The sequence below is a fragment of the Mus caroli genome, chromosome 1 (genome assembly GCF_900094665.2).
Source record: "Mus caroli chromosome 1, CAROLI_EIJ_v1.1, whole genome shotgun sequence".
Lineage (NCBI taxonomy): Eukaryota > Metazoa > Chordata > Mammalia > Rodentia > Muridae > Mus > Mus caroli.
In genome coordinates this window covers 76,199,924-76,214,422 of record NC_034570.1, presented here as the reverse complement: position 1 = coordinate 76,214,422, position 14,499 = coordinate 76,199,924, and the positions used below count along the sequence as shown (strand labels likewise).

At 42.2% G+C, this 14,499-nt stretch overlaps 1 protein-coding gene across 6 annotated transcripts in view; it reads left to right on the top strand.

Annotated features, from left to right (window-relative positions):
* The first annotated feature begins 1,419 nt into the window (after positions 1 to 1,419).
* The window catches only part of Slc19a3 (solute carrier family 19 member 3), a 24,874-nt gene continuing 11,794 nt past the window's right edge, over positions 1,420 to 14,499 (top strand). The window contains exons 1-5 of one of the 6 annotated variants that reach the window (XM_029481419.1): positions 1,420 to 1,520; positions 6,813 to 7,112; positions 11,216 to 11,314; positions 12,631 to 12,732; positions 12,886 to 13,040. In XM_029481419.1, the coding sequence (XP_029337279.1) occupies positions 12,888 to 13,040 (153 nt within the window). In that variant the 5' untranslated portion in view covers positions 1,420 to 1,520; positions 6,813 to 7,112; positions 11,216 to 11,314; positions 12,631 to 12,732; positions 12,886 to 12,887. Of the gene's footprint in view, positions 1,521 to 6,812; positions 7,113 to 11,184; positions 11,315 to 12,627; positions 12,733 to 12,885; positions 13,041 to 14,499 lie in introns of all 6 variants that reach the window. The other 5 variants (XM_029481393.1, XM_029481290.1, XM_029481327.1 and 2 more) reach the window with 5 other exon arrangements.

Genomic DNA, 14,499 nt, shown 5'->3' with positions numbered 1-14,499 from the left:
CAAGAATAGCCTCACAAGAGACAGCTATATTAGGGTCCTTTCAGCAAAATCTTGCTAGTGTATGCAATGGTGTCAGCGTTTGGAGGCTGATTATGGGATGGATAGTCTCTAGATGGTCCATCCTTTCATCTCAGCTCCAAACTTTGTCTCTGTAACTCCTTCAATGGGTGTTTTGTTCCTGGGAGATCTTTTCCACAAAGAAAAGGTTAGCATCGATAGAGTTAAACCACCTAGAGGAGTAACTGACAGATACATAGTATATATAATTATACTTTTATATATTTTTAAAATATATAATTATATATAATTAATAACTTCTTAATAAGTGATTTTTAATGTGGTTTTCTTACATGCAAATGTAGAGAAGAGTGCAGAAATTTGCCAAGAGCCACATGCAAGTCAGTAACTATCTGAGCATGGCTAGCCCCTCCTGTGTGGCTACTCTCACCCTTCTCAACACAGGATTCAGATGAACTTCTCCCAATCTGTCTTTCACTGATGGGTACGGAGCAGACCAAGACTCTACCTTTCACCTTTCAAACTATGTCACACACTTTCTGGGAGAGCCAGTTTCGCTAAAACAGAGTTGCCCAACGCACAGAATTCTCCCACACCCAAGGCGTGGCTCCACACTCACAGGCAGCCTTTTCATAAACCATAGTGGGGAGGCAGGAGAAAAATCCAAAGTAGAGGTGAGGAGATTCAAGACTGTTAACCAAGGTCATTTCTGCTTGCCGGGGTTGCTGTAAAGTCAAGCAGTGTTTCTTTGGAGGACTATTGTTTACTTCCCTAAATTAATTTTTAAAAATTTAAGTATTTCCATTTTAACCAGTAGGAAATCTATGTTAAATAAGTAAAGTTAAATTTAAAAGACTTTGGGAGCTGGTATATATAGCTCAGTGGAACATACCTATGGCACAAGGACCTGGGAACCGTTTGTGCCAAATATGAACTATTTGTACCAAAACACTCTTAAAGCGCCAGGAAAACACCCGCCCATACCGTTGGGGTCTGGAGGGACAGTGCTTATAAATTTGGCTCTGAGGCCAGGATGTCCTAACTGAAAGCTATGCCTCTCTAAGCCTAACAGCTCTGCCTCTTTAGTAGTCCTTTTTTTTTTTTTTCGTTTGCAAACTGGAAATCACAGTCTACCTTTCTCCTGATTGTTAGTTGAAATAAACGAATTCATAGGAAGAGACAAACGGAGCAGAGGATCAGACCTGGTTTCCCTTCACCTTGCCCTACTACGTTGACATGGAGAGTCACCACATTGCTTGAGGTTGCTCTCTTCAGGTACTGGCTTCACTTTTTTAGCGCTTTACAAACTGGTTGAGGGACCTCTGCTTCTAGCCTCCGGATCAAAGACCTGGGGGCTTCATTAGCATATGCAAAGTTGGGCGCGGCCTTTGGTCCAGCGGGACTAACCCGGTGACCAAGTCCATCTTTACTTGAGATCGCCGACCCACATAGCTGAAAGTGCTACATATCCGGGGCAAGTGAGCAGCACCAGCTTTCCATAGGTAAGACCTCCCACCGAGCGTAGTTAATTAAAGTCCAGAAACCCTGGGCCGCCCGCCTTTCTTCTCCCCGCTCTAATTTGGAGGCGGGGTGGGGGTGGGAGACAGTAGAGGAGCCTGCGCAGCCGCCGTACGCCTGCGCCAGCCTGTAAACAGGCTTGCTTCAGTTTCTGGGACCTTCTGTCTGCTGCTTTCCTGGCCTGCTGAAACCTACCCAGCGTGGTCTAGCCCGGATACCTATACAGCCCTCCCTAAGAGCAGATTAAGTAAAAACCACCATTCTGTTCTCGTGCCAGCAGCTGCCATGGTCACACCCAGCTTCCCAGGTTTTAGCTAAAAAGCTATTTTAGCACAGAATGCCAAATCCCAAGCCAGGAAATGAGAAGTTACCTCCAAAAGAGGAAAGAAAAGGTGAATTTTGAAATTAGAAGAACCAAGACTGTTGAGAACTATCTTAATGGAAATGAAAATAAAACCAGGCATCTATCAATCAGGTCGGTGTTCCCTCCGTAAGAAAAGTGTTTTCCAAAACTGGAAAGAGTCTGATTCTGCCATGATCCACGCGCGCTGCTGTCTCTCAAGGCATTTTTTGCATTAAACATACATTTTTAAGCTAAGACATTAACTAATTTTTCAAATATGTTTTTCTTCGGGTTGCCTCGGTAGTAGCAGAAATGGACCTATCAACTTTGTTTAGTCCGTTTTGCTATTGGAACAAATTCTATAATAGAAAATACAGCTTGAGAATTCAACAGTGTCATAGGACATGATTGGAGCAATTTAGTTTAATGCTCCAAAAGGGTTCTAGAGAAGACACTTCATTGCATAAGGTAGCGCTCCCGCGGGCTGGGCAAAAAAAAAAAAAAAAGAGGTAGTTTTATAGAAAGAGTGAAGAGTGTACAGGTCATTTCAGGGTTATTGTCTTTGTGTGGCAGTGACGGAGGCAGAAGAATAGTGGTAAGTTAGCTGTAGATGTCTACTTTTCTGTAAGAATTAACTCAGAGGGAACTTGGTGTCTAGCTAACAGCTTAGCTACTCCACAGTAACACAGGACTTTGGCATGAATGACTCTTGATAATCAGCCGGTCTGTGGGGGTCTAGTGCTGGCACTTGTTCTGATGGCCTTCTCTAATTTGTTTTATCTAACAGGCATAAATAATCCAAGATGAATTTTATTCTGCCGCCAACCCCCTAGCCATTCACATAAAGTTTTCTGCTGTCAACCTCTGAAAACTATGCTTAAACTGTAAGAGCCCAGAAACACCTACGGTTCTGGTAGAATCTGTTATTTGTGCTCCCGTGATGAGAAATAGGCTTAGCTGCCCTGTGCCGAGAGCTGAAAGGAATACACCCTGGCCAGCGCTCTTACCTGAGTCATCTCACTGAGCTATTCTGTATCAGAAGATTAGCACAGCTGGAGCCAGGGAGCTACACATGACTCAAGCATAGCTGGAGCCAGGAGAAACACGAGGTTCAGATTTCAAAGCCAAGCTCTTCCCATTGACCTACACTGCCCCAGCACGCTCAACCCCAATGCAAAACGGAGGCAACCGAACAAACCATAAAAGCCCCAGCTTGGGAGATGTTGCAGTTAAGAAAGATTAGACGGCGTAATAACTTCTCGTTATTAAATGCTAAGTCAAGATAATAAAGATAAACGTGTTAATGATGTTGAGTCACCAGGGAGGTTACTAGTAAAAGAGAGAATCAGATGGAAAGAGACTCCAGAGGATGGGTACACTAACGGGGCAGGGTATTGAATCTTGAGTAATGAAATGCAAATTGGGATCATTGAAACGAATTTCTATGAGAGAATAATATTTTCCCTTCCCTAGGTAAAGCGTATGTGAGTACCTAAAGACAAGAATTTTTTTTCACGAAGCTATCGATAAGGCAAATGGACCCAGTTATACTTTTTCTTTTTCCTGAAACACAATTTTCCCCCCACCGTCATTGCACGGTTTGCGCCAAGTCCTCACACTGCCACGTCTATGGCGAGGTTTGATTGGTTGGCTTTCTAGCTAAGCTGCTCGCCCCTTTTATAGCCTTGTTAGTCAGATATCTCCCGGCAGTTGGGTCAAACCATAGACATGTGGTGAATAAATATGATGGGGAAATGCCAGAGCCAATAAAAATAGCAATACTGTACACGATAGAATAGAACTGGAAGTGTGTGTGTTCTTTTGGTATCACGTGTAATTTGACAGTGGCTTTGAACCAAAGTAGAACCAATTATTTTATTGAGCTTTTAAATTTTTTATTGTTATTTATTTATTTACTTATTTATTTATTCATATTGTTTATTGAGTATCTGGGCCCAGTTCATACCTTTTGAATCTGTGTGGAATCAGTGAAGACTGGGAGTTGGCGTGAAGGTTTACCAGTGACTTTGAGGCTCCTTCCTATAGTTTTTCTCGGTGCATACAGTGTTCTTCAGAAAATAGGCTATTTTGATACTACCATTCAGAGCAAAGTGGGCATTGTTTTGAATTTGTAGAACTTTCTAACCATTGTGTTTGGGGAAGATCTGAGCCTGGATGTTTGTTTTATTTGCCAGGATTCCACAGAGGGTGAGGGATGTGGGCTCTGGAGCGTCTGGCCTTCAGGGAAGGGCCAGGGTCCTGGCAGCATGACTCTTGAGGAACCACCTTCCTCACAAGCTGAGGAGTCAGTCGGCTGGCTGAGCTCTGCAGCTCACTCAAAGGTGCAGAAGTGAGTCTCAGGCCAGTCTCAAAATCAGGACTCAGAAGAGAGAGGTACTTGGCCTATCTGAATTAATCGGAAGGATGTCAAGGGACCAAACTCAGGCTTCTTCATTTGTCCTAGATTTGACTTGTGCTATGATTTCTACTCTACATTTTCTAGGACAAACACAAACACAAAGACACGTTTTCAGGTTTTCCACTCATATAGGGGCCCTGCCTTCACGTGAATTGGAATAACCGCAGTCACTGTACCTGTAAGAAAAACTCAGGGGCCACTGTAAAAATGCTTTGAAGGAGCGAGGAGAGACTGCCTTTCATCTTATGGAGGTGCAACTTGCTTTAAACACAGAGAATGTATTTCAGTTTGTTTGTAATTATACTCCTCCTTGTAATTAACTCTTTGAGGTACAGGATATTTAATACCCTAGAAACTGCCCTCAGCTGCCTCCCCTTCCCAGCTCCCGGACCTCAGAGTTCTGGTTTCAGTCAACATGAAGTATTGTAGTTTTGCCTGCTTTGGGACAAGGTATGAATGAAATTGCTCAGCCTGTCCTTTTCATGTCTGGATCCCTTTATGGACCATCGCATTTGAGGTTAATTTACTTTGTTCCTTATATCAGTGAATCTTTGTTTGGGTATGGCCTCCCTATGCTAACCTACACTTTATGAGTCTGTAAGACATAAGTTGGGATTTAAAACTTATAGCCATCACCACAACCAAGCTATAGAGAGTCCTCTTTTCACCACACAAACCTCCACATTCTCTGTTGCTCCTGTTCCCTCCCCTCACCCCCACTCCAGGCGTCTGTCAATCTAGTCCTCATCTCCTTAGATCAGTCTTGCTTGCCTAAGACTCTGTGTGTGGTGATGGGGCCCCATGAACAGTAAATCATGATTTACTATTCATTCTAATCCGCCCTGGTGTGGTCCTTCTGACTGCCCGTTGCTATTATTGATTGATGAGGAATTCTGTGCTGCATATACATTTCCCCATTTAGTCGACACTTCAGCTGCTTCTTGTTTTCCTTCCCAGCATTGGGAATGCTTGCTCATCAGTTTTCACTCAGCCATCCCTAGAGTCATCCTGGGTAGTTTTGATGTATGAATTCTGAGAGCTTCTGAGGAGTGTCACTCTGTACTTCCAGACAGCCACGTTTCTAAAGTGCTCAGATCTCCTGCTCGTCGTTTTGGTTTTCAAGATGGGGTTTCTTTTGTGTAGCCTCGATTGTTCCGTACTAGCTCTGTAGACCAGGCTGGCCTTGAACTCACATTGATCCGCCTGCCTCTGCCTCCCGAGTGCTGGGATTAAAGGCGTGCGCCACCACTGCCCAGCTACCTGCTCATCTTTTATCCTGAGTTGTCAGGTTTATTACACCTTTTGAATACCATTCCTTTGACAAACACGGGTGTTTTCTCTCGGATCTGAAGCTTCCCTTCCCAGTTTTTGACCAGTTTCTCTGGATGAGCAAATATGTCTGGTTTTGTTTGGGTTTTTTGTTTTGTTTTGTTTTTGATTTTTGTTTGTTTGTTTGTTTGCTTGCTTGCTTTTACAAAATTCTATTCCTTTCCCTTTTTTTTTAATTTTCAAAGTTAGTCCCTTTTTTTTTCTTTTTCCCCCCCTTTCTTTTCTTTCTTTTTTCCTTTTCTTTGAAATATTTACCAGTTCCTTGGTTTCGAAGATCTGTTTTCTTCGTGTTTGTTCATGATAGAGTTACACTTTACATACCATGTTGGTTTTTACATGCAGGGAGGTAATGATAGTGAAAGGCATTTTTAAGTTTGACTAGTCACAGCCAAAATACAGTAGCTAAGGTAGAAATGGGTAGATTCATGCACCAATCCTGATTTTGCATCACACGAAACAATGTTGGCAGTAGCTTGACAGCCTTTGTCCATGCCTCCTGCAGCAGGTTTGCCTTTGGTTAATCTGGCAGTTCTTCGCTTTTTTTGTTGATTGATTTTGTCTAAGTTAAAGTCTCCCTGACTTTGTGATAAGTAAAGGAAAAAACATACTTAGGTTTTATGATCTAATATCAGTTCAAAGTAAATATTTCAATTTTTGCTGATCAGACTTCTAGCTTGTATCTATCCAGTGAAGAGATTGACTGGTAATATTGAAAGCCTGGAAGATGGAGTTCTTAGAGGACATAGTTTATACACAGGAAATAAAGGAAGTATACATTACAGCACCATAGTGTCCACTTGCAGTCATTCTTGGAAATGACAGAGTGGTAGGAGTGGTTGGGTTTGTGTGCATGTGTGTGTGTGTGTGTGTGTGTGTGTGTGTGTGCGCACACATGTGTGTTCGTATTTGGTTTTCTTTTGTTTTATTTTGATTTCAGTGAGCCTACACACACACACACACTATATATATATTACATGAAAATGTCTCTGCGTGCCAGCATCACATGAGTTTGATTCACTGGTTACGGCAGAGGTGAGTCCTGGCTAACTGAAAGAGCAACTGTGGAATCAGGAAGTGACTCCTAGCTTTCCCTTGACACCCACTTCTGATGGGAGCCTGGCAAGGAAGCTGGGGTAGGGTGGGGTGCTTCATATTTCTAAAACAAGGAAACCTTGCTTTCTGCAGGGTCATGGAATTGAGATGTCAGCTGAGCTCATCTTGAAGTCAACATGAAACTTGGAGAACTTCAAATATTCTTTCCTGCTTTTTAGGAAAAGTGCATTGTAAGGCAGTGGTTACAAGGAGAAGAAATAGATGACAGGATTAATGATTTTAAGAACACAGCATCCAAGTCTGCTACCATGTAAGAGGCAGCATAAACAGACATTTTCTCTGGCTCCTGAAACGAAACTCATGAGAAGCTATTCACCCAACTGTGATCATTGCCAAAATACAAGTAACTCTTACATCTAATAAGAGATAAAGGTATGGGTTTGTTTGAGTTTTGTTTTGTTTATGTGTGACTGGACTCTTTCAAGGTCACACGTGCTGCCTTGTTGTATGAGCCAAGAGTGCAAAGGCAGACATGGTGATGTACTGTGCTCTAGTAAGAGGCGGGTGCTCTTTGTTATCAGGGTTGGTGCAACAGGTGAGACTGGCTGGTATCCCAAGTCAATGGGAGTGGAGCTGAGGCTGGGACTTACTAGTTATTACTGTTTATTCTCCTGCTCCATTCACCTCCTCCTCCTGTTCTGTGAGCCTCATCTCTCCTTCTGTAAAGTCCTCCACTTCCTTCCCAGCTACCCACATACACTCTACTATGCTTTAGCTGCCCTGGGACTGAACGAAAAGGAATGACTGATGAAATTCATCTTGTGTGTTGCAATCCCTGAGTCTTCACTGATGGGATGTTTGCTCGATGTTTTAAATCTGAGAGCCTTGATCTTGCTTGGGCAGTGTTTTAGTTTTCCTTCCTTCCTTCCTTCCTTCCTTCCTTCCTTCCTTCCTTCCTTCTTTCCTTCCCTCCTCCTCCTCCTCCACCCCACCTCCTCCTGCTTCCTGTTTTCTTTTCAACTACAGCCCACACAGTATTCTTGTACCTTTAAAAAAAAAAGAGTTGTGAGGTTTATGATTAATGGATGAGGACAGCCTGCTGTGGAGCAACTCTTTAAAGGATTAGCGTGTTTGGAAAGCACATGAAGGTAAGATTACTTTCAGAAGTATCACCTCATAATAGCAAACCAGTTCATGTCCTCAAATCACATGAGTTAAGCAAACAGAACTTGAAATGGTACTTTAAGGATGGGATGCTAGGGTGGTCAGAGAGGATGATAAATGGAAATATGAAAGAATACTACAGTTCTGTGTATTATTCTGTGTGTGTGTGCTCCCATGAGTGTGTGTGTGTGTGTGTGTGTGTGTGTGTGTGTGTATGCATGGACTCATGTATATACATGTGTGAACTTTCATGCCTCCTACTTATATACCCCACAGCCTATGTACAGAAGTTAGAGGATAATTTTTGTGGAGTTGGTTCTCTCCTTCTACCTCTATGTAGGTTCCAGGGATCAAACTTAGGATGCCAGACTTGTGTGGCAAGTGCCCTTATGCAGTAAGCCATCTCACAGGCCCCCGTTTTATAAAAGAGTCTGTATAGAGAGTGTGTCCCTCGAGAATCACATCGGTGTTCTAGGATGATTTGCCCCACTGTGCTATTGAGGGATATTGTTGTGATCATAAAAAGAGAAAGAGCTATAAAGAATATGTTCTGGCGGGTTGTGGGGGAAGGGATACTGAGGCATCCCTTTCCCCTGAGAGATGAGACACACACCCACACACCGGTATAGTATAGAATAGAGTTTATTTAGGTCATGGGGAGGGGAGTTAAGAGGGTAGTAGAGGCAGAGAAAGGCAAAGAGAAGGAGAAAGTAGAGAAGTGGAGGCTGGCCATGGCCACATGGAGAAAGGGGAAAAGGGAATGGGGAAAGGGGGGAGCAAGGGGCAAGAGGCAAGAGAGAAGAAAGAGCATAAGAGAGAGAGGAGGGGCCAAGCAGCCCCTTTTATAGTGGGCCAAGCCTACCTGGCTGTTGCTACCTAACTATGGGGAGGAGTATACCCAGCTGCTGCCGGGAACTGCGCAGATGGAGTTTAGACAGAATACCAATAGATATGTGTACACACTTACTCCTCTTTGCTCTTCTACTGCTGACTCTGACTGTCTCACGTTCGTAATTGTTGTTGTATTGTTTGTTATTAAAATAAGCCAAGGCTACAGAGGGGAAAACCCCTCATTCACTCTGCAGTGAACTCTGCTTTTAATAGTTTTGCATCTTCTTTTAAAAACATCCTACTCATAAGCATTAAGTTCCTCTTGATATCATGTTCAGAAAAAACAATATCCAAAAATAAACTGAAATTGAAGTTTTGAAAATGTATCTGTGGTTTTGCAGCACAGGGATGAGGAAAGGCTAGTGAAATTGGGATTGGAAGGTCCACGTTCTAGCCTTCTGTTTCCCTTCTATAAACGGAGGACAAAAGACTGGGGCTATAGATCAGTTGGTAGAGTGCTTGTCTGCCATGCATGACTCTCTGAGTTCACACCCCAACACCATACAAAGCCAGTCAGGATAGTACTCTCAGGGTGTAGAAACAGGAGGATCAGAAGTTCAAGGCTATCTTTAGCTGCATAAGCAGTTAAGACCAGCCTGGGCTACTTGACTCTCTCAAAAACTAAACTCAGAAAAAAAAAAAAAAACTGAGTTAAATGAGATCAAAATTACCTTTCCCTCCACAAAATTAATTTTCCTAATGTAAAAATCATTGCAAAGAGATCTGGCCTTTGACTGATAAAACTAGAAAGTGTGGCATACCCAGGAAAACAAGACTATACTTGTGTGTGTTCTCATTTCCTGTATCTCTTACCTTGGCATCTTCCCTTTCCACCGCAGTTGTCCACATAGACTACAGTTGCTATCTTGTTACATTCATTCTCTATCATCCGTGAGGCTTACTGACTGTGAGGTACTTTCTAACCACTTAGAACAGAGCAATGAGCCATGCAACATGCCCTAACTTTGTGGGTTTTACACTTTAGGGGCATATTTTCCACCACCTTTCCAGCTAACTGTAGTTGGACCATAAGGAGTCAAGACATAAAGAATCCATGGTCATTTTAGCAGCCCAGGAACGAAAAATACAGTCCCAAGTCTCTGAGATACATGAAGAAGAGTCAATAGCTAAATTCATGATCTGTAGAGATTGTATGTTCTGAGTGTAGCCAGCAAATGGCACACTATTCCAACCAGACTTGAATAGATGGTCTAGCCTTGGTAATTGGCAACTTGAAATAGCTGTTCCAGTGAGACCATTAATAAGGTAAGAAGGGAGTTCCCAATAGACTTGACAGAATGTCAGGAAGTGGAGAAAAGAAAGCCCATGTTTTCTAGGCTGAGGGTATAAATTGAGAGTGGTTAACTCAAGTCTGCCCAGGACAGAGTTTCTATACTGTCAGCATTGCTCACAGCTGGAACCATTTTTCAAAATGCAATCATCATGCTTTCTAAGCTGAGACATCCAGGGCATTGTAGATACAAATGGAAATGGTATTGACTTTACTTAATAGAAAAGTGATATAGCTGTTTAGAGCACTTTGTAAAAGGTCTGGTGAGGACAAAATATGGTATGACTGAATAGGCACCTCTACCTAGACAGCTGAAATTCCACTCAGGTGGCCCACCCATCTGGGGTGAGTGCCCAGTTGAACTGTTTTGACAACTCAGAATTCACTTTTGAAAGTTTTATGTATGAAGCCACAGTGTCTGCCATGGATCTGTGTTTGCAAACGTGTTCCTCAAGCCACAGCAAGGTTGTCATTACATTGTCCCGATGCTTTGTTTCTCCTTGTGAAGAGACTGTCAGTAGATCAATGAAGCAGCACAGGGGGAAGCATGACACACTGAGGCAGAGTGTGGACAAGGGGAGACAGACAGACAGACAGACAGACAGATAATTACTAGAGTGGATAAAAGGGGCCTGATGGAACTAGGAGACCATGATTCCAGTCTTGACCACATAATTTTAGTCTACTGGTTAGATTGATTTTTTTTTCATGTAGTCACCGTGGAATTACAATTACTATGATGCTTTAATGAGAAAATACACAGGGTAAAAAAAAAAGGCATCATACCTGTAATGGCTATTCCTGTTTGTCAACTTGACTATATTTGGAATGAACTACAATCCAGAATTGGAGGGTTCATCTGAGATCCAGATCTTGAGGATGGAAGACACGAGTTTCTGACCTGGATCTTGGCATGGAGATCTTGAGGCATAGTGGCCATGAAAAGCTTAGGCCTAGGCAAAGTAGTACCCGCCTTTAATCCAGGAGACTGAAGCAAGGAGTTCTCTGAGTTCAAGGTCAGCCTGGGACAAGCAAGTCCCAGATCCAAACATGGTGGTACACACCTTTAATCTGGGACACATCTATTTGCTGTAGCCCTACATAAGGGCATTGGAAGAAGGAAGATTCACTCTTTCTTCACCTGCTTGCACTTACCAGTCAACACATCTGTTGGGACCTACTTCTACAGATCAGCTTAAAGAACTAGCATCGTGGGACTGAACAACTACTGGATTCTCCGGCTTCCCATCCACACCTGCCCATTGTTGGGTGAATTGGACTACAGACTGTAAGTCATTACAATAAATTGCCTCAATATAGAGAGCCATATCATAGGTTCTATGACTATAGAGAACCCTGACTAATACAATACCCATAGCCAGTTACCTTCCTAAAGATCATCTTAGAAAGTAACCAAAATCGAGACCACCAAAGAATGTCCCTCAACAGCAAAGTTTAATCTCAGATGTGAAGGGATGATGAACTCGGTGCTCACTGCTACCCATGAAGGTGTCGGGGGCAGGGGAAAATAACATAAAGCTGATTGTGTTAGCTGTTTGCTTTCTGGGCAGTGATTAAGGTCTTCTTGTGCTTTTTGTGTGAAGAATGAGTGTCCTTCCCCAGTGAATAATCTGCAGCTACACATTCAGAGAAGAGCAGACACACAAAGGGGAAGTGGGATAACAGTCTTAGAAGCAGTGCCTCCCATTCCCAAATATAACTGGCATCATGGAAATCAGAAGGATAGGGTGGAGATATGGAAGAAAGTTAGACCTTTAACCAATTAATTTCCTTAAATATTTTATTTTATTATTAGCATGGTTTGGGGAGGAGGGAGCCACATACATGCTATGGTACCCTTGGAGAGTCTTGAGGTCAGAGGCCAACTCTAAGGGGACAGTTTTGGGCTTCCACCTTACTAGGGATGAGCCACTCTTGTTTCTCCTGTGCTGTATACTACAGGCTTGCTGGCCTGTGAGCTTCAGTTCTCCTATGTCTGCTTGCTATCTCAAGGTAGGAGTTCTGGGTGTTTCAGCTGTTTACCACCAAGTGCAGTTTGGTAGCTCATGCCTTTAATCCGAGCGTTTGGGAGGCAGAGGCTGGTGGATCTCTGAGTTCAAGGCCGGTCTACAGAGTGAGTTACAGGTCCAGCAGAGAAACCCTGTCTCAAAAACAAAAATGAACAACAACAACAAAAACAGCCAAGGGACAGGGGGAGCTGTGGGGAGCTAAGCAGATCAAACTCAGACCGTCAGGATTGCTTGGCTGAGCCATCAAAAATGGTTCCCAATTGATTTTTCTAACTGAAGAATTTGAAATGCTTCAAAGATGGAGAAACCTAACAAATGTTTCATTTGTTTATTATGCAACCAGTAAGACTCCAGACAAGGGGCAGCCTGGTTAGAAAGATAAATTTATAATAGAGACGTGTCAGTGTGTTAATAAATTCTGGAACCCATGCAAAGTGGAGCAGGCAGATACAGAAGACTCGCCTAATCCAGTCTGTTCATCTGGAAGCCCTTTCCCTACTGCAGCTTGACACAGGTTCATTAGCTGGTCTTTTACTTAGCATGTGCTACCCCACTAATCATGGTTTACTAGCAGCTGCCCATGAGTGTGTTTGAGAAAACACTGAAGAAATCCAATTCCCTTCAGCAATAACGAAAAGGGGACTCTGAAAACTTAGGGATCACGCTGGAATTGTGTGTAAGTAATTCACCCCTCACTTTTCCAGCCCCACTGCACATGGAGGGATAAACGTCACATTTTCAAAACTGTGTAGAAATAACGAGCTTTTGATGGAGGGGGCTGGAGAAGGATGAGCCTGGCTTAACTCTCGCTTTGTTTCCATTTGACCAGCCATGGACTCCAGCTGCAGAACTCCACCGAGCAATTCTTGGGTTTATCCCACTGTGATACTCTGCTTGTTTGGGTTTTTCTCCATGTTCAGGCCTTCAGAATCATTCTTAATCCCATTCCTGTCTGAACCCAGTAAGAATCTCACCAGCCCAGAGGTAAGGTAATGGGTACTTATCTCAATAAGGGTTAATTTCTCAGAACTTGAACAAGGTGGTAGGGATATTATTCTAATGAGCCCACATTTTCACAGAATTTATTACATAATACAACTACCTCCTTCCCCATGACACAAAAAATATTAAGCCAAACACTTATTTAACATGTACAAAGAATATTTTAAATTTCAGAGTTTTGATATTAGTCTGGATATATCTACATCTACATCTATAGATAGATAGATAGATAGATAGATAGATAGATAGATAGATAGGAGCTTTTCTGGTCTCCATTGTTTCTATCACATTTACCCTAAAATGAAGTTGTTCTCTGCCACACAATTGCTTTCTGGGAAACCAGTAGGCTGCTGTGGTATAAGCAGGATGTAATAAGAAAGTGTAATACAATTACATGTCATGTTTGGTGAATGATGGACTGTATATTAGTTAACTATAACTATGACATTTCAGAGAATTTCTGTCCTCAGTAACACTGCACCCACCATAGACTCACACATCAACACTTATATGTGTGTTTATGTGACATCAGTGTAAATAAACCGACTGCTCTATCACCCTAAAAATACAACATTCAGAGACTGGAGAGATAGCTGAGTGTTTAAGAGCACTGGCTACCCTTCCAGAGGACCTGGGTTTGATTCCCAGCACCTACATAACAGCTCACAACTGTCTGTAACTCCAGTTCCAGGGGATCTGGCACCCTCACACAGACATAAATGCAGGCAAAACACAAATGCATGTAAAAATAAATAAATCTTAAAATTATATGTATATATACATATTATATCATACACATTTATATAGTATACAATGTAAAACTCAATAATGATAATAAATGGCTGTTAGTGTCTACACATTTACTGCTACTTTTACCATTGTCTTAAGGCATCATTTTATTTTTACTTAACAAAAATAGAAGTACTATACAATACCAGCATCAGCCCACACACCCTATGGTTACTGTATCTTTCAATTGTGTCATATTCTCTTGTGTTGAAGTTAACCTCATGTTTTACTTACAATGTTCCTATTTATCACGCTACTACATACCACATAGCTGAGCTGTATAAGTGGGTTATACACTCTATAATGGTTCTGGATGCACACTCTATAAGGTTTGCACAATAAATAAAATTAGCCAAGTGTATCAACAACACATGGTTATATATTTTTATGACTCTTACTCAGTTTTGAAAAACTACTTAGCAACAGGTGTGATATAAACAAATTTACTTCCTGATCTATTTCTCTTCCAAATTCTCTTACTTAAAAAGATACTTCATTACAATTTACTAAACGCATGAAACTCAAGAAGAATGAAGACCAAAGTGTGGACACTATGCACCTTCTTAGAATTGGGAACAAAACACCCAGGGAAGGAGTTACAGAGACAAAGTTCATAGCTGTGATGAAAGGATGGACCATTTAGAGACTGCCG